Source organism: Oncorhynchus mykiss, chromosome 2 (genome assembly GCF_013265735.2).
Source record: "Oncorhynchus mykiss isolate Arlee chromosome 2, USDA_OmykA_1.1, whole genome shotgun sequence".
NCBI classification, from domain to species: domain Eukaryota; kingdom Metazoa; phylum Chordata; class Actinopteri; order Salmoniformes; family Salmonidae; genus Oncorhynchus; species Oncorhynchus mykiss.
Genome location: NC_048566.1, coordinates 25,895,119 through 25,921,852, shown reverse-complemented (window position 1 = coordinate 25,921,852; position 26,734 = coordinate 25,895,119). Strand labels below are relative to the sequence as shown.

At 42.4% G+C, this 26,734-nt stretch overlaps 1 protein-coding gene across 1 annotated transcript in view; it reads right to left on the bottom strand.

Moving 5' to 3' along the window:
- Positions 1-26,734, bottom strand: part of tsnare1 (T-SNARE Domain Containing 1) — a 143,475-nt gene that overhangs the window by 53,025 nt on the left and 63,716 nt on the right. The window contains exons 9-10 of the mRNA XM_036943565.1: positions 16,516-16,588; positions 10,959-11,041 (exon numbers count right to left, since the gene is read on the bottom strand). Of these exons, the coding sequence (XP_036799460.1) occupies positions 10,959-11,041; positions 16,516-16,588 (156 nt within the window). The remainder of the gene's footprint in view (positions 1-10,958; positions 11,042-16,515; positions 16,589-26,734) is intronic.

Here is a 26,734-nt window from a genome sequence, read left to right as displayed (position 1 = left end):
TATGTAAAGAGCATATTTCCCTAGTCAGAATCATATAATCTAAAGTTTTAAAGCACCAAGTATAATTTTGTTTCAACTCCAATTCTGAAGTTTTCACGGATGGATAGAGACGGGGAGGATGTTGAATTGTTGTTCAAGTGGAGAACTGACCTTCTGGGGAAATGAATGTTGTCAAATAACTATATAAAGGACAGACCGGCTACACCTTCTTTCCTGCTCTAGACTAAAAGCACCAATAGATACGTCTGTTGACTGTCTGTCTGCCCAGAGATATTTACTCTGTGGATGTTTTAGTGTGTGTTGACCTTGTATCAAATCAAACTGTATTGGTCACGTACACATACTGTATTATGTTATCGCGGGTGTAGTGAAATTCTTATGTTCCTAGCTTCAAAAGTGCAGTAATACGTAAGAATACAAAACAATACATGCAAATAAAATACAAATGTATTAATTCATAAATATAGACATATTAGAACAAGCAATGTCAGAGGGCGGAATATATACACTGAGCGTACAAAACAGTAGGAACACGTTCCGGACATTGAGTTGCACCCCAATTTTGCCCTCAGAACAGCCTCAATTCGTTGGGGCATGGACACTACAAGGTGTTCGAAAGCATTCCACAGGGATGCTGGCCCATGTTGACTCCAATGCTTCCCACAGTTGTGTCAAGTTGGCTGGATGTCCCTTGGATGGTGGACCATTCTTGATACACATGGGAAACTTTTGAGCGTGAAAAACCCAGCCGCTTTGCAGTTCTTGACACACTCAAACCAGTGCGCCTGGCACCTACTACCATACTCCGTTCAATGGTACTGAAATTCACCCTCTGAATGGCACACATACACAATCCATGTCTCAATTGTCTCATGGCTTAAAAATCCTTCTTTAACCTGTCTCCTCCCCTTCTTCTAAACTGATTGAAGTGGATTTAACAAGTGACATCAATAAGGGATCATACTCACCTGGATTCACCCGGTCAGTTTATGTCAATGTTTTGTTTTGTACACAGTGTATATTACCTGATGGTGTGTATAGGCATTATGGACAGTATATGAATAGAAAAGGTGTGTACAGCAGTAGTTATATAGGATGAGCCTTGACTAGAATACAGTATATACATATGAAGTGGGTAAAACAGTATGGAAACATTATTCAAGTGACCAGTGTTCAATGACTATGTACATAGGGCAGCAGTCTCCAAGGTGCAGGGTAGAGTACCGAGTGGTAGCTGGCTGGTGACAGTGACTAATGTTCAGGGCAGGGTACTGGGCGGAGGCAAGGTAGAAGCGTTTTTTTCAGTCTCTCGGTCCCAGCATTGATGCACTTGTACTGTCTCCGCCTTCTAGATGGTAGGGGGAGAACAGGCCGTTGCTTGGGTGGTTGAAGTCCTTGGTGATCTTCAAGGCCTTCCAGGGTCAAAGTGTGCTGTAGATGTACTGGAGGGTAGGCAGTGTGCCACTGGTGATGCGTTGGGCTGACCGCACTACCCTCTGGAGAGCCTTGCGGTTGCGGAAGGTGCAGTTGCCGTTCCAGGCGGCGGTACAGCCCGACAGGATGCTCACAATGGTGCATCTGTAGAAGTTTGTGAGGGTCCTATCAGCCAAGCCAAATTTATTCAGCCTCCTGTTTATTCTGTATACCGGGGTATTTAGAAATGGCCACTGGATGGTCTTTCAATACCGCCAAAACTACTGAAACTATTTATTTGAAGTTTTCAATACATTATAATATTTGTAGCTATTTTTTAAGTAAATACCTGCAGTCAACTTGTGCAGTGTGTTAGGAGATGAAGTAGATTGTGTTCTTATTTCACCTGTCACATTATTTGACATTATGAAGCTTACTTAGTTCCCCAGCACAGTTGAGCCAGTCACGTGTTTGTTTGTAAACAGCTGTGTATTGACAGGGGTCACATTTTATATTGAAAGTCAGTGTTTTTTTTTTCTTCAATAGAGTGATCATCATTAGCGCAACACATTCGGCATAAAATTGCTTCATTTTCATCAGTTGACAACAGAAGTGCAACACTATTTGGCTAGCAGCCACACAAGTAAACAAGCTTACAATGAAAAAGCAAAAACGATGCATGGCCATCATGTTTCTAATGTCATAGAAAGTATGAAGCCAGCTACGTTTCCTAATCTTTAGCTTTATTCGTATAATTTTGCATTTTACTGGAAAAAATAATTCTCATCTGAAGCACATTTGTTTTCGATCTGTGTATAAAAAACAAAGCAAGATATTTATTATGCTTCTTATATTTTTTACTGCATGAAAAACTGCATTAACACGACCCTAGTTTAGCTTACTATCTAAGTAAGTTGCTGAATTAATAAGGTGACAGAGCATCATATTATTTTAGCTGTCTGCCATGTTTGAGAAGTCAAAGCCATTTGGATGAGTTATTTGTACAGCTGCCACTTCAATCTTTATTTCCTTGTGTTTTTTCTACTCTCAGTTCTTGGCCCATCAGTCTGCTCCTACCCCTCTTCTCCAAGCAGAGCAGGTAGGCCCATTGCCCGAGCCACTTCAGACTCCACACTGGAGAGCCAGTACAGCATTTGCACGATGTCTCTCGTTCACATTCGCTTGTAAAGGTCCAAACTCCCCAAACATGACATTCAGTAGCTCCTTCCTATATATTTATAACTTTATGATCTGGATTGCCTGTTGATGCAATTAGTTTATTATTGTTTGCACTAGTTAGCATATGTAGCTAGGAGCTTCCATGAAAATTTGCTATTACTTGTGCTAATTTGGTTAGCATTATGCAAACACCCAGTGGGCTTTTGATGCTCCCTTGTGTACTAAACAGGTAATGCCATAAATCCCGGGGTGAGAGAATGATGGTATGACGATATGAACATCTGGACACCGCCCAACCCTAGTGTGCCCCTGCCCGTCTTCAGTGTTTCTCTGTCTTCTATCTGTCAGGCATAAAATAGTCTGCATTTCTCTCTCTCTCGCTCCCAACTTCCCTTCCTCCTTCCTTCCTTCCCTCCCTGTCTCCAGCAATATGATAACACCAGGAGCTCCAAAAACAAACCATCTGAATTAGCATGATAGTGGAAGTATGTCATATTGATCACAAGAGGAGATACATTTCCACAAAGGCGGCTGACGGGTTTCAAACAGAGACTGTGACGTCCTATGATGTAATTATGGTAACCACCAATCAAGTGAGTCATTGCCTTTCAATTAATCATTATGCATATTGAGTTTGCTCATTCGTAAATCATTACAAACACATTCCCCATAATCAACTTAATCTAATGGCCGACAGACATTTGAAATTAAATGCAACACTAACAGAAGTGTGTTTGAATGAGTCTATATTAAACCATCATTCAACACATAATAAAACAGCTATGTTTCACTAGCGACATGGAGGCTGTATAATATAATAGTATCGTTACACAGTAATGAACAATCACAGTTCATCTCAGGCTGTTGGACATGGATGGGGCTGAGACACAACATCAGTGTTGTAGCTTGAGGAGTCTTCATGTGAGAGGAGTAATCTGCCTGAGGCTAATGGATTATAGATTCAATTTATTTTCAGTGTAAAGCCTTCTGACATGGTGGGCCATGGACTAAAATGTCATCCCCTTTTAATTGACCATTGGTGCTGTTTGACTGAGTTCATGGAACTGTGCCCTTGACTTTCTGCCATTTGTATGTCTCTCTGTGTGTGCGTGTATGTGTGTGTGTGTGTGTGTGTGTGTGTGTGTGTGTGTCTCTCTCTCTCTCTCTTTTTCGCTCTCTGTATCTTTCCCTTCTCCTCTACAGTCTCTTTCTTGCTCTCCTACTCTCTCCTACTCATCTTCTCTCTCTCATTCACTCTCCCACTCTCTGTATATCTCCCTCCTCAACAGTCTCTCTCTTTCTCTCGTTTCTCTCCTTCAATCTCTTTTCCTCCCTACCACTCTTTATATTGCCCCCTGCACAGTGTTTCTCTCTTCCTCTAGACTAGAAACAGCCGCGTGGATTGGCGGAGAGCTAAATTGCTCTACGTGAGCTTGGTCACGGCTCAGCTCTCCTTGAGATAATGAAATGACAATTAATGGGAAAGCTGTGTGCACTCGCTCATTTGCTCACCCACTCGCTCACTTGCTCACTCACACGCTCACTTGCTCACTCATTCGCTCACTTGTAGAGCAGCAATAGGAACAGCACGAAACAGAGAAAAAGAAGCCTGTAGGAAGGAGAGCAACTCTCACAAAACTTTGGGGGGGAAAGTAATATGGTTTCTATATACTTTAGTAATCCAACAGAAAAATAGAAATGCCAGCATAGATCTGTGAAGAGTGTCCTGACCCTAAACAACTATGGTATTGGTTTTTGGGATATATTACAGTAATATGGGACCTTTTTTCAACAGCAGGGTATTTCTTATGGTGTACATGCTCAATATTCTATTATACTTTAAATAAACTACCCATATAAGAGTAATTGTGTAAGTTATTCAGGAATAATAACTGTGTAAGTTATTCAGGAAGAGTAACTGTGTAAGTTATTCAGGTGTTGTTAGATCCATCCAATAAAATAAATGCATAAAAGCACCTCTCTGAAACAAGCGGATAAATCCCTGACATTGCATGTCTATGTGTGTGTACGGTAGTAGATATGAGAGAGAGGAAAAGTCAAAGAAATGCCATTAGAGAGATAATGATTTAGGAAAAGGGTCGGCTGCTGTTGACAACAAATCACTAAGTAGGACAGTGATATTCATACCATAGATATAAAATAAAGTACAGTAAACTGAAAAAGTATGAAACAGCACATCAGCTCAAATGTGTGTGTGTTTATGCATGTGTGCCTATGTGTGTGTATGTGCTTCAATCTGTAGATAGAGGACTCCTGCTATCTCCAGGAGTGATAATTTGACTTTTTGTCTTAATCTGTTGCTGTCTTTTTGATAGATAGACAGCACTTAAAGTAGATGGCCCCGTCTTCCCAGTAGCCTACTTGGTGTGTGAACTGCTGACTGCTCATAACTTGCAGCTGATTGTTGACACATCAACCAGGATTAAGGGGCAGGGCAATTTGTGATTGTTGTTATTTTGTAATCCGCGGCTGTACTGGAGGGGGAGTGGCTTCACCTCTGTTGGGCAATTAGCAATTGGTGTTAGTACTTCAGTCTCCCCTCTTTTTTCAGCGGCAGCTCTGTCAGCGGTTTTATCGCTGAAACAAAGACGGTTCTGCGGAGTTGTTCTGCGGAGTTGCTTGATGAAGGAAAGAGAGGAAGTCTCATACTTGAGTATCTTACCTAGTTATTTTCAGATGATCTCATTTTTCTCTATTGTAGCTTTGTCAACTATGTGTGTGTTTTCTATACCTGTTCGCTCCTCTCAGTGTAGGTTTTACAGATGCTCCCCACCTTTTAAGTGTAAACTGTGCGCACAACCCATGTGGACTTCCTGGTCGCCGGCAGCATTTGGAACTGCCAATCTGCAGCCAAGAACGACAAGTTCATCTCAGCCTATGCTGGCCCTGACAGAGATATGGATCACCCCAGAGAACACTGCTACTCCAGCTGCTCTCTCTTCATCTGACTATGTGTTCTCTCATAGTCTGAGAGCATCTGGTCATCACGGTGATGTCACAGGGGCTACTCATTCCCTCACTCACCTGTCCATGTCCTCATTTTAATTCCATGCTGTCACTGTCACTTGTCCACTCAAGCTTAACATTGTCATCTATCGCCCACCAGGTGCCCTTGGAGAGCTCCTCAATGAGGCTGACATCTTGATAGGTTCATTTCCTGATGGTGGCTCACCACTCAGTGTACTGGGCAACTTCAACCTTCCGACGTCTGCCTTCGATTAATTTCTTTAACTTTTTATGGCTGCAGGGGCAGTATTGAGTAGCTTGGATGAAAAGGTGACCATTGTAAACGGCCAGCTCCTCAGTCTCAGTTGCTAATATATGCATATTATTATTCGTATTGGATAGAAAACACTAAAGTTTCCAAAACTGTCAAAATATTGTCTGTGAGTATAACAGAACTGATATTGCAGGCGAAAATCAAAACAGGAAGTGGCTTCTATTTTGAAAACTCCATGTTCCATAGCCTCCCTTTGCTGGATTTAAAGGGATATGAACCATATTCTTTTTCTTATTGCTTCATCAAGGTGTCAACAGTCTTCAGACATAGTTTCAGGCTTTTATTTTGAAAAATGAGCCAGAACGATAACATTGCGTCAAGTGGTCACATGAGTTCTGCTCGCGCAACAGAATTTGGACAGCCATTGTTTTCCCCTCTCCTACTATGAAAGACATTTGCGGTTGATCTATTATCGATTATATATTTTAAAAACAACCTGAGGTTTGATTATAAAAAACATTTTCTGTGGACATTATGGAAACTTTTTGGAATTTTCGTCTGCGTTGTCGTGAACGCTCTTTCCTGTGGATATCTGAACATAACGCGACAAACAAACGGAGGTATTTTGGATATAAAAATCATCTTTATGGAACAAACGGAACATTTGTTGTGTAACTGGGAGTCTCGTGAGTGAAAACATCCGAAGATCATCAAAGGTAAACGCTTAATTTGATTGCTTTTCTGATTTTCATGACCAAGCTTCCTGATGCTAAGTGTACTTAATGTTTTGTAGTGCGATCGATAAACTTACACAAACGCTTGGATTGCTTTCACTGAAAAGCATAATTTCAAAATCTGACATGACAGGTGGATTACCAAAAGGCTAAACTGTGTTTTCCTATATTGCACTTGTGATTTCATGAATATAAATATTTGTAGTAATATTTATTGAATGTAGTGCTATGCTATTCAGCAGTGGTTGATGACACTTATCCCGATATCGGGATTGCAGCCATAACAAGTTAAACCTCCTGTTCTTTTGACCTCAGTCTTTCCCAGTCCCCGCCCCCACTCACAAGGCATGCAATTCGCTTGACCTCAACTTTACTAGATGCTGTTCGCCTACTGATCTCACTGCAATCCCCCTCCAGGTCTCTAATAACTACTTTGTTTCCTTTTTTGTGTCCCTTTCTTCCAACCCTACCCAGAAGGTTATGTGGTCGCAATCTTCGCTCTCTGTCTCCCTCTACTCCATCGTTCGTCAACTAGCTTTTCCGAGCTAATAGCTGGGGGACTAGAACATAATTAGTATATAATATTAGCAAAATGAATTTGCCCACACTACAAATTAAACAAAATGTTTAACACATCTGATCAGTACATAATAAACTCAGTGACCATAACATAATGAATTCTGCCACTTAAATGGGTTAAATCTGCAGTTACAAGGAAGAGAGAAAACAGTGGTGGACACGGTGGAAAAACTTGAGGCCTTTACTAGGAAGTTTGAGTTGTTAGATTTGGACTTGTCATCTGGAAGGCTAATGCACTTCAGCACACTGAAGAACGGCAGGCAGAGGGACCAGACAACTTCTCCACAAGATTTGAAGACTACAGCATGCCCAAGGATATCATTGTGTTTGTACGTGATCCTCTCACAGTCCGCCCAGGTGGAGAATTCTCCTCCCTTGCTAAGAAAACGATACCCTTGCTGGATGAGGCTCCAATTCAAACTGAGCTGATTGAATTCCAGACATCGAGCCATCTCAGGGATGCACTCAGGGGTGCCGAGTCCTTGTGTGTTTTGTGTGGCATGCACAATAAAGAAACTTGCATTTTATGTGCCAACAATGTTTGGTTCGACCTACACCTGTGTGTCCTCATTTTCCTCGATGAACGCAGTGACTGGAACTGGTTTTCACATACACTACCAGTCAAAAGTTTTAGAAAAACACTTTAATGAGTAGATTTTCTTTATTTTTTACTATTTTCTACATTGTAGAATAATAGTGAAGACATCAAAACTATCAAATAACACATGTGGAATGCTGCAGTAACCAAAAAAAGTGTTTGAATGAGTAGGACTGCCTGCGCATCAAAATCACATCCATTTTACGCGACATCCACAAGATCGTGTCCAAGAGGATATGCAACTTTTCCCATTGAGTAAGTAACTTAGTGGCCTATATGACTTGAATTAGTAAATACAAACATTATTTTGAGTGCTTATCCAGGGATATTTAGGTCTCAAGCTGACAATATTTTCTGTGTGTTCTGTTGTTACAAGAGCAGGCTATACCAATACAGACATTCAGATACAGACATCAACCTTTTTCTTTAAATTATTGTTTTGTTTAGGATGTTACCGTTTTGGCCAGTTGCAATTGTAAATAGGCCTAATAAAAAACATCCCACATACATTTTTTCATTGTGAAAGATGCTGTTAAGCCTCATAACTAGCTGAGGTAGGCAAAGTTATTTTAAATAGCCCTAGGCTTGGAAGAAATAGACTCCAATTAAACCTTCTTTTTATTTGTAAAGTCAAATTAAGATTATTGTTGAAATGAACTACAATATTTTCAGCACAAGGTGCTGTTCACCTCCTATTGATTTTATTTTTGTTATATTGCTTTTTAAATGGCAATAATATTAATAATTTTTTTGGGGGGGGTGGGGGGTTTGGGGGGCTAAATAATATTGCTGGCGGGACAGATTTGGCCTGCGGGCCACCAGTTGGGGAACCCTGTTCTACTCTCTCCTCTTCTATCCTGCCATCTCTCCCTTCTGCTAAATCCTTCTCACTCCTGTCTCCTGACTCTGCTTCTATGACCCTACTCTCCTCGCTTTCCACATCCTATGACTCTCACCGTCTCCTTTCCTCCCTGCCAGCTCGGCCCTCCCCTCCTGCTCCGTGGCTGAATGACTCACTGCGAGCTTACAGAACAGGGCTGCGGGCATCTGAGCAAAAAAGGAGGAAAACTAAACTTCCGGAGGACCTATTATCCTTTCACTCCATCCTCTATACCTTCTCTTCCTCTGTATCCGCGGCTAAAGCCACTTTCAATCACTCTCAATTTCAAGCTTCTGCCTCTACCTCTAGGAAATTATTTTCAACCTTCTCCTCCCACCTTAAACTTCCACCCCCCCCCTTCTCTGCGAACGACTTGGTCAACCACTTAGAAAAGAATGTTGATGACATCCGCTCCTCATTTACTCCGTCTATTTAGTCCACTTGTCCCACTCACACAGAACTACACTAAGCCTTGACCTCTTTCTCCAGATGAAATCCTGCCTGCTCAACCCCATTCCCTCCTCCATATCCTTCTCCCATTCCTGACCACTGGCCTCGGCACCTTTAACACAGGAAACCAACACTATACCTCTGACGTCAAAAACTACAGTCCGGTATCCCTTATTTATTTTCTTTCCAAGACACTTCACCATGGTGTCTCTGACCAACTCTCTTGCTAGCTCTCTCAAAATGATTTTCTTGACACTAACCAGTCAGGCTTCAAGACGGGTCACTCACACTGCTCTCCTCTGTGTCATAGAGGCTCTCCGCACTGCCAAAGCTGACTCTCTCTCCTCTGTTCTCATCCTCCTAGATCTATCCGCTGCCTTCGAGATGATGAACCATCATATCCTCCTCTCCACCCTCTCAGGGCTGGGAATTTCAGGCTTTGCACACTCTTGGATTGCATGCTACCTGGCAGGCTGCTCTTACCAAGTGATGTGGTGAGGATCTGTGTCTGCACAATGTTCTCTCACTACTGGTGTCCCCCAGGGCTCAGTTCTACTATATCCGTAGAGTACGATCCTACGTCACACAGGTAGTGGCGTACGTCCTAATCAAGGCACTTGTCATCTCCCATCTGGATTATTGCAACTTGCTGTTGACTGGGTTCGCCGCTTGTGCCATCAAACCCTTGCATCTTATCCAGAACACAGCAGCCCGCCTGGTGTTCAAGTTCTCCCATGTACCCCCCTACTAGCACTGACATCGCTGATAGCTACTTTATTGAGAAGAAAATGTACTTACTACTGTATGACTGATATATGGGGTTGCCGTACCTAGCTATCTTTAGATGAATTAACTGTAAGTCGCTAAATGACGTGTGTGTGTGTGTGTGTGTGTGTGTGTGTGTGTGTGTGTGTGTGTGTGTGTGTGTGTGTGTGTGTGTGTGTGTGTTTGCAGACAGAGTATCAGGGTCATAAAACCTCACTGTGCGGGGTGTTGTGAAGCTATCTACTACTAGTAACAGAAAAGGTTACCTTTTTATTAACCCAATGACACTTTTGTCAATATATAATTTAGGATAGCCAGAGGGCTACACGCTACAGCCCTATGCTACCAACACTGACTTCTAAGCTCTACTGTGATATAATCCAAGCAAGGGTGACAGGGGGGAAAAGTATGACATACAATTACTAGTCAATATACACAAGGAAAATGAAAAAAAATAATAACCTTGGGCATTTTGTGAATGTGCTACCAAATGGAAATGAGACTCACTCAAAAGAAATCAGAAAGAAATCATAACCAAGTAATACTTCATTGCAGTCTACCGTCTGATGCACATTACTAATGTATTTCCGTTCTTAGTCAATAAAGTTGTACAATGAAATTGAAACCTCATAATCATTATCTTGGTGGAAGAAACAGTTGTTTATGGAATTGGAGTTCAGTGTTGGTATATTTGTTTGATTTTCCTATTAGACTCCAGGCTAACATTTTACTGTTTCCATCAGACCAATTAATTTAGCTAACGGCAAAAGCTGATAAAATATGACATGAAAATGTGATCTTTATTGTTATTTCCACAGCATCATAATGAACGCAATAAAGTAGTATGAAATAGCAAACCCTGCTATTTGAAATCATGTTTGTCCTACTGATCCTGTAAATAGATGTGTATCAGCATGACACCTGAAAATCTCTATTAAAATGTAATGTCAGTACCAGCAATACACAGACATGACAATATACAGGAACTGCATGTAGTTGACATAAACGCCTGACCGCACACCCGCCTGTAAGTACACAGACACACACACAGACATACACATATGCACACACACACCCACATCACTGAACCTGGACAATGAAATGAGGATACTACTGCACCTGGTGATGGCTGGCCTTTGCTAGCTCCTGATTGGCTGACTCCACGTTGGATGTGGTGGTCTGAATGTAGTCCTCAATGCTATCTGAAGAGACATAACAGCATGGTAAATATAACGATTATACTTCATAGCAACACAGATATATTTTATAACAACACAGTACCCCCAGTTTAGGACCTTTTCTCACCAGGTTGAAGCACACTGGGTACTCACTCTTTCATTCTATAGTGGTAAAAGAAGAAACATACAGGTACTTCTACTACTTAGTAGGATTTTGTCACTTTACTAGGTATGTAACAAATGGAACCATTTTCTTAATGTTTAAAGGGCCATCTTTCACACACATACACAAGAAAAATGTATGCAATTCCACATGAATTTGGGCCTCCCAAGTGGCGCAGCGGTGCTGCATCGCATTGGTATCACTACAGACCTGGGTTCAATCCCAGGCTGTGTCACAGCCGGCTGCGACCGGGAGACCCATAAAGCGGTGAAGCATCGTCCGGGCTTGGCTAGGGTTTGACTGGCCGGGATGTCCTTGGCCGGGATGTCCTTGGCCGGGATGTCCTTGTGGTGGACTGGGTGCATGCAGATTCAGTCGCCAGTGTTTCCTCCAACACATTGGTGCAGCCGGCTTCCGGGTTAAGCGAGCAGTGTGGCTTTTTTTTATTGTTCCTTTATTTAACTAGGCAAGTCATGCAAGAACAATGTTCCTCATCCTCTTATTTACTGTGCCTTGTTCAGGGGCAGAAAGACAGATTTGTACCTTGTCAGCTCAGGGATTCGATCCAGCATCCTTTCAGTTACTGGCACAACGCTTTCACCACTAGGCTACCTGCCGCCCCAGGGTGATGTTTCGGCTTGGCAGGATCGTGTTTCGGAGAATGCGTGGCTCTTGACCTTCACCTCTCCCGAGTCTGTACGGGAGTTGCAGCGATGGGACAAGACTAAACTACCAATTGGATGTCACGAAATTGGGGAGGAAAATAAAAAAAATAAAAAAAATAATGTGAATTCACAATGCAGCTGTGCTGATGTCCGCATTGCACCTGTACTACTATTACTAAGAGAGGGGAGGGGCCCAGTATAGGCAGGTTGGCCACCAGGCACACACAGTATCTGCGCATGTGCACAGATTCACCTCACACTGTTCACAGCGTGGTTGCCAGTGCAACAAATCAGCAGAGAAGTTGAGCCTCGCACTTCAACGCTCTTAGTTGTTTCGGAAATTGACCCACTATGCGGTTTACTTTCTGCATCTACGGTTAGGGATATTTCTTAACGTTAAGGATCCCAATTTTGTTTAAACGCTCACACCTTAGCATACAGTATTTGTGTTCTGGTGTTATGTGAGCAATGTGGAAACATCAATATTCCTCGTCCTCTTTATCATGTACAGTCACACTTCTATTTAATTTCCTACAGAGGCTCAATGTGGGGTATCTTCTGCTCATTTTCTGTCTCTCCGTTCACTGGTCCTTGTGTCTTCGGCCTCTGTGTGTGTGTGTGTGTGTGTGTGTGTGTGTGTGTGTGTGTGTGTGTGTGTATGTGTGTGCACGCTGTTTTCTGTGGGATTGTGTTTGTATGACACATTCAGACTTTGAATGGGTGAATTGGGTACACACCATTACTCTGCACACTCATTGGTAGCCTTGAGAGGTTTTATCTTACTCAGAATGTGCATCATTTGCTGTTGTTAACACATACAGTGAGAGAGAGAGGAAGGAAGGTGTAAGTGGAGGGAGGGAGGGAGAGAGAGAGAGAAAGAAAGCGTACTATTTGATAACCCCTCATAATATCTCATTGCTCCGATTGAGCTGCTCGTATGATGTCACTATCAACTTCCTTGAGTGCACTCTCCATGGTCGTGAAGCTTCAAAATCTTAGAACACACAACTGTGTTTATAGACAGACCAACTTAGTTGTAATTCTCTCCTTGTTTACATAATCACTTGCACAAGATCCTTAATAAACTGGAAAAGGATGCACACATTCTCTGTCACCGTAAATAGCGTCACGTTTGATCAATGATTCTTTGAGTGACTCTTTTTCTGATGCACAACATTCTAATTTAATTTCTATGTTTAATTACTTCCTCATTGGCTGTCACCATAGCGACAGCTTGAGAATAAACTGAGAACGGAGCTTTCAAAAGTCATACTCCTTCATACATTTCATTTTCTAAACATAACAGAAGTCAACCAATTATTAGTCTTTGAATAATCCAAATGACTTGTCTTATTCCAATGCACACCATAGTAACTATAGTTATTGTAGCCAGTGAGAACTAATTCAAACCTAAATCCAATTCTTTTCCCAATTAAAAACAAATGTTTGGTTCATTGCCCACCAATGCAGTGCCGAACCGCAAGCATGCAGGTCTCTCTCTCTCTCTCTCTCTCTCTCTCTCTCAGTTGATTTTCCATTCCATTAATCCATTCATTATAATCGCCATAATAATTCACATTTCCTCTCTCTATAGGATTATTTACCTGTTGTAGCAAACTGGCTCAAATTAATATCCTACATCTGTGGTACATGGCTTGATAATTCGCACAAAGAATCATAACTCAGATAGTATGCTAATACAAGGAGCCAATTGAGCCAACTTGGAGACAAGAAAACATACACAAACACACCTCCGTGAGCCTTTACTTCACCTCACACCATGCTCCACTAATTTTGTCTTTGATATTCAAGTCTTTTCTAGGGAGAAAAACATCTCATCAACAAGGAAAAGCATAAGCTGTCAAACATGGCTACAACTCATTTTCTACAACACCACATTCTCAATGTATTTGGGTATTGTAAGGACATGTAAGTAAATGTCACTGAATCAAGACAAGACCTTTTATCTGAAAACCACAGTATTCCTCTGGTTCCTTCCAAAAACCACAAGATTGAACACATGCTGTACTATAACCACAATGAGACTAACGCAATACTGAGACAGTAACATAGATGAGTGCACCACTTTACCTTTGATTTACCCAGGTTCCCCTGTCTAGCCTTTCTATCTCTCTCTCTGTCTCTTTTGTTGCTGTTGATTGCATCAGTTCTGGCACAGCATGACCTGTGGCTTTGTCGAGTGTGTCACCACATGGAAGCAGAGGCTTTGTCACAGAGAAGCTACTTTCAACTCTACACCCTCTAAAAAGCACTAATCCAAACTTCCTGGGTTTGCTGATTTCTCAATTTACTCCTCTACCGCTCCCCCGCTGCTCCTCTGGACACCTCCACATGCCTCAGCCCCCTTTCCCCCCTAAAGCCCCATCAGCTTATTCAGACCCAGCTTTTATTATACACATAAAAATAAACATCTCACCATGTGCACATCAGCTATAGAAAAGCAAAACATGCAATTTACCTGATTCTATTTCAAGGTTGGATGGGAGAGAGAAACAGTATGTCTGTGGTCCATAACGGATGTGAAAAATACTACAGCAGTAGAGTAGTACAGCTCTCAGGTACTTGGACATAGCACCTTCACTCTATATACTGGTGAGCTGAACACCCTCTCACAGTTATCACCTCCACCATCTCTTAAAGCCATCATGTTCATCCTTACACACTCTAGCACTTTCCCACCACATCAATGTTCCACTTCCCTCTGTATCCATAGTCTCAATGTATCCACAGTCTCAATGTATCCACAGTCTTAATGTATCCACAGTCTCAATGTATCCACAGTCTCAATGTATCCACAGTCTCAATGCATCCACAGGCTTAATGTATCCACAGTCTTTATGTATCCACAGTCTCAATGTATCCACAGTCTCAATGTATCCACAGTCTCAGTGTATCCACAGTCTCAATGTATCCACAGTCTCAATGTATCCACAGTCTCAATGTATCCACAGTCTCAATGTATCCACAGTCTCAGTGTATCCACAGTCTCAATGTATCCACAGTCTCAATGTATCCACAGTCTCAATGTATCCACAGTCTCAATGTATCCAGTGTCAATGTATCCACAGTCTCAATGTATCGACAATGTATCCACAATGTATCCACAATGTATCCACAATGTATCCACAATGTATCCACAGTCTAAATATATCCATGATGTATACCTTCATAATCATACTAAAATATATCCTCCCTACATCCTCACATGAAGGACGACTGCAGAAATTGAAGAGACATAAATCTAATGAGATTCTAATGGCATTTTACTAGTGTACCCAATTTCATCAACAATTGACATTTAACTTCTTAGAACTCGCCACTATTTATTTCCCCTTGTTTTCCCTGTACTCTGCATGTGAGAGAAATGAGGAGGGACACAGAAGTTGAAAGGAGAGATTTCCTCCTGCGTGTTCACCTCAGAAAACCCTTTCTCTAAAGGCCAAACAACAAACAAGTCGTATTTCTGTCCTAACAGAACTTATCTAGGAAACAAAAGTGCCATTTGTTTAAATATTCCATTCCATAAGGCTGAGCATTATTCACTCTAAATGTTAAGTACCCTAATTATGGATAGAATCTAGAATAAATTGTGTATTGCTCTCCAGTTCCTCTTTGTTTCTCGCTCATTGCCTGTTGCCTGCTCTCCTGTAGCATTGCGTCTGTGAGAGTTGGAAACTTGGCATGAGTCTAAAGTATAATTCAAATCAAATCAAATTGTATTTGTCACATGCGCTAAATACAACTAGTGAAGACTTTACCGTGAAATGTTTACTTACGAGCCCTGTCTCGTAAGTGCAGTTAAAAAGTAAGAACATTTGAAAATAGATCAAAAGAAAAGGTCATCGTACTCCAGATGGATTAAAACAGCCAGACGCAGGGCCACGCTCCCACACAATGGACCAATTAGAATAGAAGAATAATCATTTTCCTTCATTTATGAGATCTCAACCTTGGACACACATGCACACACACAAAGGTACACACACATACCAGAGACACATGTACAGCAGAATTTGGTTTGCCACACACACTGATATGCACAAGTATGATCAGTCATGCTGCTTCCTTTATGCTTCCCTTGTTCCTCTTTCTCTCTCTTCCATCCAGTCTGCTGCAGCATCTGTACACACCTCCACTCTCCTGTCCTCCTTTCTCATGTTTTTCTCTAGTGTTCCATATCATCCCCCCCCCCCCCCGTCTCCAGTTCATCTCTCTGCAGGGTGATGGTGGTGTTGTTGTATCTCTCTGTCTGTCTGTGCGTTGAACCACACTTTGCCTCTCTCTGCCAAGTCTAGATCAGTGCTGGGTTGCAGGACTTGTTTATCAATAACAGAAGACTGGGACATGCTGTCCTGTCCTCTAACCATTGTTGTTATTGCAACCCACCTGTCAAGCAACCATTTATTACGTGTTAAGGTTCAAAAGTTGGTTTGATCAATGGGAGTCCTAAGGTGATTAATTATGTCTGCTAACGCATGACGAAAGAGATGCTGTAAAGTTGGTCAAAATATCAAAGGGTTTACAAAGACACAGAGAGTAAAAGACAGACAGAGTAATATGCAGCCATGGATGACCGCACACAGGAGCTCAGGCAATCATAAAAACACACATGCGTACACACAAACACACACACACACGTGATGTCTCACCTATGGCATCTCCCTGCTCGTGCACCATACTGGCCAGATCTTGCATGATTTGGCTGACATCCAACATGTCCCTCTGTAAAGGAAACAGACAACGAAGGGTTAAATAAATACGTTCTACTCTAGAGGTCATTGGCCATCCGCATTACTGGATTTTCTTCTTCCATAGTCTTGATGTATTCCCCAAAATAGACAGGGATATGTAAGTCAAAACATTAATCTTATGGGCAGGAGGGATGGTAACGTCCCACCTGGCCAACATCCGGTGAAAATGCAGAGCGCGAAATTCAAACTACAGTATTATAAATATTTAACTTTCATAAAATCACAAGTGTAATAATACATCAAAATAAAGCTTAACTTCTTTTTAATCCAGCCGCGGTTTCAGATTTCAAAGAGGCTTTACGACGAAAGCAAACCATGCGATTATCTGAGGGCAGCGCCTTGCATATATAAACATGAAAAACATATTTCAACCGGGCAGGGGCAGAAAGTCAGAAATAGCGATATAAAAAATGCCTTACCTTTGATTATCGGCTTCTGTTGGCACTCCAAAAGGTCCCAGTTACATCACAAATGGTCCTTTAGTTCAATAATGTCCTTCTTTATATCCATAACAACACAGTTTAGCTGGCGCGCCTGGTGATGTTGCCAGGCAGGCCCAAACTCCACCAATGCAAAACGAGCTGAAATTTCAAGCTGTCTTGTTTGTCAGCTTTTACACTAAAAGGGTATTATCATAATCTTCACAATTTCACAGTATTACTCCAACCTCATATTGTGGGAATATTTATAAAACACAACTAAATCTAGTTTTTGACTGCACTGCCCCTTTAAAATCCACCACGCTAAGCCCATTAAAAACTAAATGTAAATTTGTGTTTCATATAAAACGATATAAACGTGTATGGACACAGTAATTGATAGAGTGTTGTTTACTTCTGTTTTCGTTTCAGTGTGCAGTCTGGCCACTGCAGAGAGAGAGAGAATTACCACACTGGGTGACCTGCACTTTTTTCCCTCCTCCCCAGTTTTCTGGCTTTGAATCTGTACACTGTGTATCAGCTCAAAGCATTATGAAGGCTTATAAAACCTCTGTCTATCTCCCTATCACAGGTCCCCCTTTCCTCCATTATAGCACCATGCAATCACAGCTGCGTTTGTATAGCCTCACCCACTGGGCCATCCATCACAGGTGTCTGATATTGCTGTGGAAACTGGCAGCAGCCATCCTGGCTTTTGGCAAACACCATCTGGTTGGATCCAAAATGGCCTCTGGCAAAACCTCATGACGCTAAAGACTTTCTTGCTGTTTTCATCTTTGGGCAACCATCTCCATCACACAGGAATAGAATAACAACACATTTATTTTACCTGGCAAAGCGGTTGCTGGCAATTTGAACTCAGTTCATTACAATGACAGAACACTTTAACAAAGTCATGAGTGAGAGTGTGAGTAGAAGAGAGAGAGCGAGTGAGTGACGGGCTGTCTTCTGTTCAGATCCCTGCCAGCCTGGGGGTAGAGTGGGAGTGGAAAGGCTTAGGGCCAGATGTGTGCCCTTTTCCATATTTCATAGGGTTATATTAAGCTCATGGCCACTCTTCCACCATTGGCCTTCCAGGCCCTGATTCACTCGGTTTTAAACAGGGGTTCTCAGTCTATCCACACACCCACACCCACCCCACCAACTATACATAATGTCCCACAGAGAGTGTTGACCCATGCTGGGATGGGGACAGGCTATGTTCCATATGCTCTGCTGCACTTCCTGTACACTTTGAATTAATTATCAACAGACAAAAGCACAATGACCTCAAAAGACAACCAGAGTCCTTTGAAAGACAAATGTTGGGGAAAGGTCTTAAGGTATTAAGAACTGGAATCCTACTCTTACCCAAGACTATTTGTAGTTGTCACGCCCTGATCTGTTTCACCTGTCCTTGTGCTTGTCTCCACCCCCTCCAGGTGTCACCCATCTTCCCCATTATCCCCTGGGTACTTATATCTGTGTTCTCTGTCTGTCTGTTGCCAGTTCGTTTTGTTTCATCAAACCTACCAGCATTTTCCCCTCTGTTCCTGGTTTCCCCAGTTGTGACCTTTTCTGCCCGCCTTGACCCTGCCTGCCATCCTGTACCTTTGTCCCACTACTCTGGATTACCAACCTCTGCCTGACCTGACCCTGAGCATGCCTGCCGTCCTGTACCTTTGTCCCACTACTCTGGATTACCAACCTCTGCCTGACCTGACCCTGACCCTGCCTGCTGTCTTGTACCTTTGTCCCACTACTCTGGATTACCAACCTCTGCCTGACCTGACCCTGACCCTGCCTGCTGTCCTGTACCTTTGTCCCACTACTCTTGATTATCGACCCCTGCCTGACCTGACCCTGACCCTGCCTGCCGTCCTGTACCTTTGTCCCACTGCGCTGGATTATTGACCCCTGCCTGCCTTGACCTGTTGTTTGCCTGCCCCTGTTACTGCAATAAACATTATTACTTCAACACAGTCTGCATTTGGGTCTTACCTGAAACGTGATAGTAATCTTGCTAACAATTCAGCTCCTCTTTTATAAACCCTGGTGGTGAAGAAATATCCCATGTCAGTTTGTCTATAGTATGCAGTGGTGTAAAGTACTTAAGTAGTTTGGGGGTATATGTACTTTACTTTACTGAGCTGCAAACAGGACCAACAAAACTCTAGAAGGACATGAATATGCTGGAAATATTTTTGACTACTTTTACTTCATTACATTCCTAATTTAAAAAAAATATTTTTACTCCATACTCAACACCCAAAAGTACTCAACATTTTGAATACTTAGCAGGACAGGAAAATTGTCCAATTCACACACTTATCAAGAGAACATCCCTGGTCATCCCTATTGCCTCTGATCTGGCGGACTCATTGAACATACAGGCTTCATTTGTAAATTAAGTCTGAGTGTTTGTGTGCCCCTGGCTCTCTGTAAAAAACTAAAAACAAGAATAGTGCCATCTAGTGTGCTATATATATGCAATTAGAAATTATTTATACGTTTACTTTTGATACTTAAATATATTTAAAACCAAATATTTTTAGACATTTACTGAAGTAATATTTTACTGGATGACTTTCACTTTTACTTGAGTATTGTTTTATATTAAGGTATCTTTACTTTTAGTCAAGTATGACAACTGGGTCCTTTTTCCACCACTGACAGTATGTCTAAGTTGCAGGAGTCAGTTGTTTGACTCTTCATGTCAATACCACATCTGTTATGGTGTTTCTGTCTGGGATGCAATAGACAGTCAACAAACAGAGCTCTTGTAAGAGGCAGAGGGGCCTGTATTTGTTTCATGTGAAATAAATGTCAGACAGATGCAGACATCAGTTCCATCTGACACAGAGGCCACTGTAACAACACCAGACACACAATTAAACTGCATGCTGAGATAAAGGAGACAAAAACAAGCGGCTGATTGACAGGTCTGCCGGTCGCCACCACTGTTCCATTCCTCATGTTCCTGAGGTCTAACAAGAGTCTGGGTCGGGATGACACCGCCAGAAATGAGATCTGACGATTGGCTGATATGAGCATTGCCATGAGAGATTGCAGGTTGAGTTGATTCCAAAGGCTTAGAGGTGAAGACAAGACCAGTCGATTGGCTGATAGTGCTTTAGTGCACACTAAATAAGGAGGAAGTGGAAGAATAGGACTGTATTCTCCTCTGTAGAAAGCTGATGTCTCCTATTGGATCCATCCCAGTCATGGCTCATATATAATATGTTTCCAAATGTTAAACCTTGAGGATCAAGATCACAATGGAAAGGAAATAGTTTGCCCATGATGTTTTTAATGTTTCAATAGGACACTAGGAGTCTTTTTTGAGCTGGTTTGAGAGGGCAGTCCTTGTCGTGATGAGATGAGGGACATACGAAGCCATTGAGGAGACAACAAATGCATGGTCCCAAACAATGACTCCGTTTTCAAACAGGACCAGCAAAACTCTAGAAGGACATGAATATGCTGGAAATGAAGTTCCTGTGAGAGTTAGAGTTGACTGGGTGTAGAGATCACCTCTGGTGTCTGCGGATTGGAAGGAACTCAACTGTGGGTTAGTGAAGCAAATAATACCCTCCTCCTCCAGGTAAATGATAGCAGCACCAGAAATAGAACCTCATTGGGTATGCAGCTCAGCCACGACCAACGAACGTAGCCGCACGGCTCAAAGCACTGATGGGTGGCTGGCATGGGCACCGCCTCCTGCGGAGGAGTTTGGGAGATTCAGGGCTCGCTCCGTCACCCTCCAACAGGTGAGCCACCCACCTGTCCATTGTGTACCAGCCGAGGAACGAGAGCATACCTGTCAACCAGACTGGAACAGAGGGGAGGAGATAGAGAATGAGGAGAGAATGAGGAGAGAGAGAGAGAGAGAGAGAGAGAGAGCGAGAGAGAGAGAGTGAGAGAGAGAGAGAGAGAGCGCGCGCTCATCCTGGAACCTTGAGATGATGTTGTATTCACCCTGCACAGTCACATTACTCATCGTCTGCTGTCAACACTCGTCATTTTCTCCTCCCTTTTTCCCGCTGCACGGTCACTCATTTTCTCATTTTGAAAGGACGGCTACTTCCCTTCTTTAAAAGCTCAGCGCCAGTCCATTTTCTGCTATGACTTTCAATCAGGCAGTCAATGTGAATAAAACGCACAAAAGATGATTGATGGATCATGGCCTTTCTCCCTGTCATTATCAATAGTTGAAAAGGAATCTCCATAGACTAGATACAAAGGCAGTTTACTGTAGCTGTCTTCACCATTACATGAAAGTACCTTGAAATCACCAACCCCTTATGACAAGGCATTACAACACTGAAGATCATGTAAATCCATTCCTACAACAATCTAGAAAGCTGGGAGGATGAAAGTGTGAAACCAACAGACCTCTCTCTCTCTTTCCTGCACCCTCCCCTTCTCTCCATCCCTTTCTCTTTCTCTCTCTACCATTCTCTCTCTCTCTCCTTCTCTCTCTCTCTCTCTCCCCTCCCTTGTATCCCTCTTTCCTCTATCATTCCCTCCCCCACTCCTCTTTCTCTCCCTCTCTTTCTGATAAATGTGTTAAGCACTGATAGGAGATTCTTTCCAGATCTCCCACCCCAGCCCAAAGGCATCGGGCAACAGGACACAGTGTCACTGCCACAGCAGAAAAACGGGTAAGCAGATTTACATGCACGCTTACTGGTGAAAAGAAGAGGGAAAAACCATGACATTTTCTTTCAAAGGGCTGGAGGGTGTGATGTGTCTTTTTTGCCCTTGCTGAATAAACGGTTTAGAATGTAAAATCAAATGTTGCCTTTCCTGCAGGTCCAAACACCTAAAACCCCAGAACACTAAAGAGATGCACATCACATGAACCGAAGGGCAGCCAGAGGATTGGCCAGAATGACAATATTTAAGGGGGTTTATTTACATTTTAAGGTTTCCTGTTGCATGAGTCATGGTTGCTAAAGTTTGTGTTGAGGTTGTGTTGTCATTTATATTGTGTATTTATTATATTCATATTGTGATTTATTGTTTGTGAGTCTCCATGATGAGGAGGATACAGTATGTCGTTGTGATTTCTTCACACGTTTCCTGTTGATGTAATTCCTCCACAATACGGTAAAAAAAATGACGTTTTCGTCTATTGAGCTTCTAGTCATGAAATCTATGCAGCCTACTCAATCACTTTTTATAGCTACTGTTTACAGGCCTCCTGGGCCATATGTACAGCGTTCCTCACTGAGTTCCCTGAATTCCTATCGGACCTTTTAGTCATAGCAGATAATATTCTAATTTTTGGTGATATTAATATTCACATGGAAAAGTCCACAGACCCACTCCAAAAGGCTTTCGGAGCCATCATCGACTCAGTGGGGTTTGTCCAGCATGTCTCTGAACCTACTCACTGCCACAGTCATACTCTGGACCTAGTTTTGTCCCATGGAATAAAGGTTTTGGATCTTAATGTTTTTCCTCATAATCCTGGACTATAGGACCACCATTTTATTACGTTTGCAATCGCAACAAATAATCTGCTCAGACCCCAACCAAGGAGCATCAAAAGTCGTGCTATAAATTCTCAGACAACCCAAAGATTCCTTGATGCCTTTCCAGACTCAATCTGCCTACCCAAGGATGTCAGAGGACAAAAATCAGTTAACCACCTAACTGAGGAACTCAATATAACCTTGTGCAATACCCTAGATGCAGTTGCACCTCTAAAAACTAAAAACCTTTGTCATAAGAAACAAGCTCCCTGGTATACAGAAAATACCCGAGCTTCCAGAAAATTGGAACGGAAATGGTGCCACAAAACTGGAAGTCTTCTGACTAGCTTGGAAAGACAGTACCGTGCAGTACCGAAGAGCACTCACTGCTGCTCGATCATCCTATTTTTCCAACTTAATTGAGGAAAATAAGATCAATCTGAAATTTCTTTTTGATACTGTCGCAAAGCTAACTAAAAAGCAGCATTCCCCAAGAGAGGATGGCTTTCACTTCAGCAGTAATAAATTCATGAACTTATTTGAGGAAAAGATCATGATCATTTGAAAGAAAATTACGGACTCCTGCGTGTTCCTCCCATGCTCAGTTGTCCTGAGTCTGCACAACTCTGCCAGGACCTAGGATCAAGAGAGACACTCAAGTGTTTTAGTACTATATCTCTTAACACAATGATGAAAATAATCATGGCCTCTAAACCTTCAAGCTGCATACTGGACCCTATTCCAACTAAACTACTGAAAGAGCTGCTTCCTGTGCTTGGCCCTCCTATGTTGAACATAATAAACATCTCTCTATCCACCGGATGTGTACCAAACTCACTAAAAGTGGCAGTAATAAAGCCTATCTTGAAAAAGCCAAACCTTGACCCAGAAAATATACAAAAATATTGGCCTATATCGAATCTTCTATTCCTCTCAAAAATTTTAGAAAATGCTGTTGCGCCGCAACTCTCTGCCTTCCTGAAGACAAACAGTGTATACGAAATGCTTCAGTCTGGTTTTAGACCCCATCATACCACTGAGACTGCACTTGTGAAGGTGGTAAATTACCTTTTAATGGCATCAGACCGAGGCTCTGCATCTGTCCTCGTGCTCCTAGACCTTGGTGCTGCTTTTGATACCATCGATTACCACAATCTTTTGGAGAGATTGGAAACCCAAATTGGTCTATACGGACAAGTTCTGGCCTGGTTTAGATCTTATCTGTCGGAAAAATATCAGTTTGTCTCTGTGAATGGTTTGTCCTCTGACAAATCAACTGTACATTTCGGTGTTCCTCAAGGTGCCGTTTTAGGACCACTATTGTTTTCACTATATATTTTACCTCTTGGGGATGTCATTCGAAAACATAATGTTAACTTTCACTGCTATGCGGATGACACACAGCTGTACATTTCAATGAAACATGGTGAAGCCCCAAAATTGCCCTCGCTAGAAGCCTGTGTTTCAGACATAAGGAAGTGAATGGCTGCAAACGTTCTACTTTTAAACTGAGATGCTTGTTTTAGGTCCCAAGAAACAAAGAGATCTTCTGTTGAATCTGACAATTAATCTTGATTAATCTACAGTCGTCTCAAATAAAACTGTGAAGAACCACGGCGTTACTCTGGACCCTGATCTTTCTTTAGACGAACATATCAAGACTGTTTCAAGGACAGCTTTTTTCCATCTACGTAACATTGCAAAAATCAGAAACTTTCTGTCCAAAAATGATGCAGGACAATTAATCCATGCTTTTGTTTCTTCTAGGTTAGACTACTGCAATGCTCTACTTTCCGGCTACCCTGAAGCACTAAATAATCTTCAGTTAGTGCTAAATATGGCTGCTAGAATCCTGACTAGAACCAAAAAATGTATCACATTACTCCAGTGCTAGCCTCCCTACACTGGCTTCCTGTTAAGGCAAGGGCTGATTTCAAGGTTTTACTGCTAACCTACAAAGCATTACATGGGCTTGCTCCTACCTATCTTTCCGATTTGGTCCTGCCGTACATACCTACACGTACGCTATGGTAACAAAACGCAGGCCTCCTAACTGTCCCTAGAATTTCTAAGCAAACAGCTGGAGGCAGGGCTTTCTCCTATAGAGCTCCATTTTTATGGAATGGTCTGCCTACCCATGTGAGAGACGCAGACTCTGTCTCAACCTTTAAGTCTTTTCTGAAGACTCATCTCTTCAGTGGGTCATATGATTGAGTGTAGTCTGGCCCAGGAGTGTGAAGGTGAACGGAAAAGCTCTGGAGCAACGAACCGCCCTTGCTGTCTCTGCCTGTCCAGTTCCCCTCTCTCCACTGGGATTCTCTGCCTCTAACCCTATCACTGGCTTACTGGAGCTCTTCCATGCCGTCCCTAGGAGGGGTGTGTCACTTGAGTGGGTTGAGTCAGTGACGTGATCTTCCTGTCTGGGTTGGCGCCCCCCCTTGGGTTGTGCCGTGGATGAGATCTTTGTGGGCTATAGTTGGCCTTGTCTCAGGATGTTAAGTTGGTGGTTGAAGATATCCCTCTAGTGGTGTGGGGGCTGTGCTTTGGCAAAGTGGGTGGGGTTATATCCTGCCTGTTTGGCTCAGTATCATCGGATGGGGCCACAGTGTCTCCTGACTGCAGTAGTTTATGTGTCGGGGGGCTAGGGTCAGTTAGTTATATCTGGAGTACTTCTCCTGTCTTATCCGGTGTCCTGTGTGAATTTAAGTATGCTCTCTCTAATTTTTCTCTCTCTCTCTTTCGGAGGACCTGAGCCCTAGGACCATGCCTCAGGACTACCTGGCATGATGGCTCCTTGCTGTCCCCAGTCCACCTGACTGTGCTGCTGCTCCAGTTTTAACTGTTCTGCCTGCAGCTATGGAACCCTGACCTGTTTACCGGACATACTACCTGTCCCAGACCTGCTGTTTTCAACTCTTTAGAGACAGCAGGTGCGGTACAGATACTCTTAATGATCTGCTATGAAAAGCCAACTGACATTTACTCCTGAGCTACTGACTTGCTGCACCCTCGACAACTACTGTGATTATTACTATTCGACCATGCTGGTCATTTATGAACATTTGAACATCTTGGTCATGTTCTGTTACAATCTCCACCCGGCACAGCCAGAAGAGGACTGGCCACCCCTCATAGCCTGGTTCCTTTCTAGGTTTCTTTCTAGGGAGTTTTTCCTAGCCACCGTGCTTCTACACCTGCATTGCTTGCTGTTTGGGGTTTTAGGCTGGGTTTCTGTATAGCACTTTGAGATATCAGCTGATGTAAGAAGGGCTATATAAATAAATGTATATAAATACATTTGATTTGAATTTTAGGGACGTGTGTATTTCATAGGCATAGCCTTTAATGGTGAGATTACCCGTCCAAAATTGTAATCAGTAACGTAATTTATGGATTACCCAAACTCAGTAATGTAATCTGATTATTTTCTGTTACATTAGAAGAAGACAAAAATATCCATCAGACACATTTGTTATGTCATCATAGTGCTGTTTGACTTGTGGTCTGACTCGCTCATGTGGAACAAACTTTAACTTGTGCCTTTTTCAATGCTGAATTGAATGTCATTGAGAATACAGAAAGGTGTCATAACGTATTTGTAATGTAATCATCTAGTATTTCAAAACTGTCTGTAATCTGATTACAATACTTTTGCTGGTAACGTGACTGAGTTTTTTGTAATCAGATTACATGTAACTGATTGCATAGATTCACTGTCCTGTGGATGCATTGGTAGGAGAGACACACGTTGCCATTTTTACCTCTTCACAAGGTGTTGTATTCAGATTCCCCTTGAAAGCTGTCCTCTGCTTTGCCCTGAGCTTTTTTATGAATTCATTTTGATGAAATGATCTTCGGTGCCGTCGACGATCACGGTGTGTGTGAGGGGCAGCTGGGAGCTGACAGTATAGATGATACAGAGGTAGAATAAACCTCCGCCACCTAAGCCTGACACTACCTTATAGTCTATCTTCTGTCTCTCTCTCTCTGATCATTTACAATAATATCATGGTAGTCAAGGATGATAGGCCTGAATTGAATTACCCATCCCAGAGGAATGTTAAACATAGAATGACTATAACAGTGTTAAAGCTTCTCAGACCACAGTAATCTGACTGCACCTGAAAGTGACTTCACACTGCTTGTTTAGCGAGCACCACTTATTCCTGATACGGCTCACACCGAGGCTCGAACCCAGGACCTCTGCCTTGCTAGCAC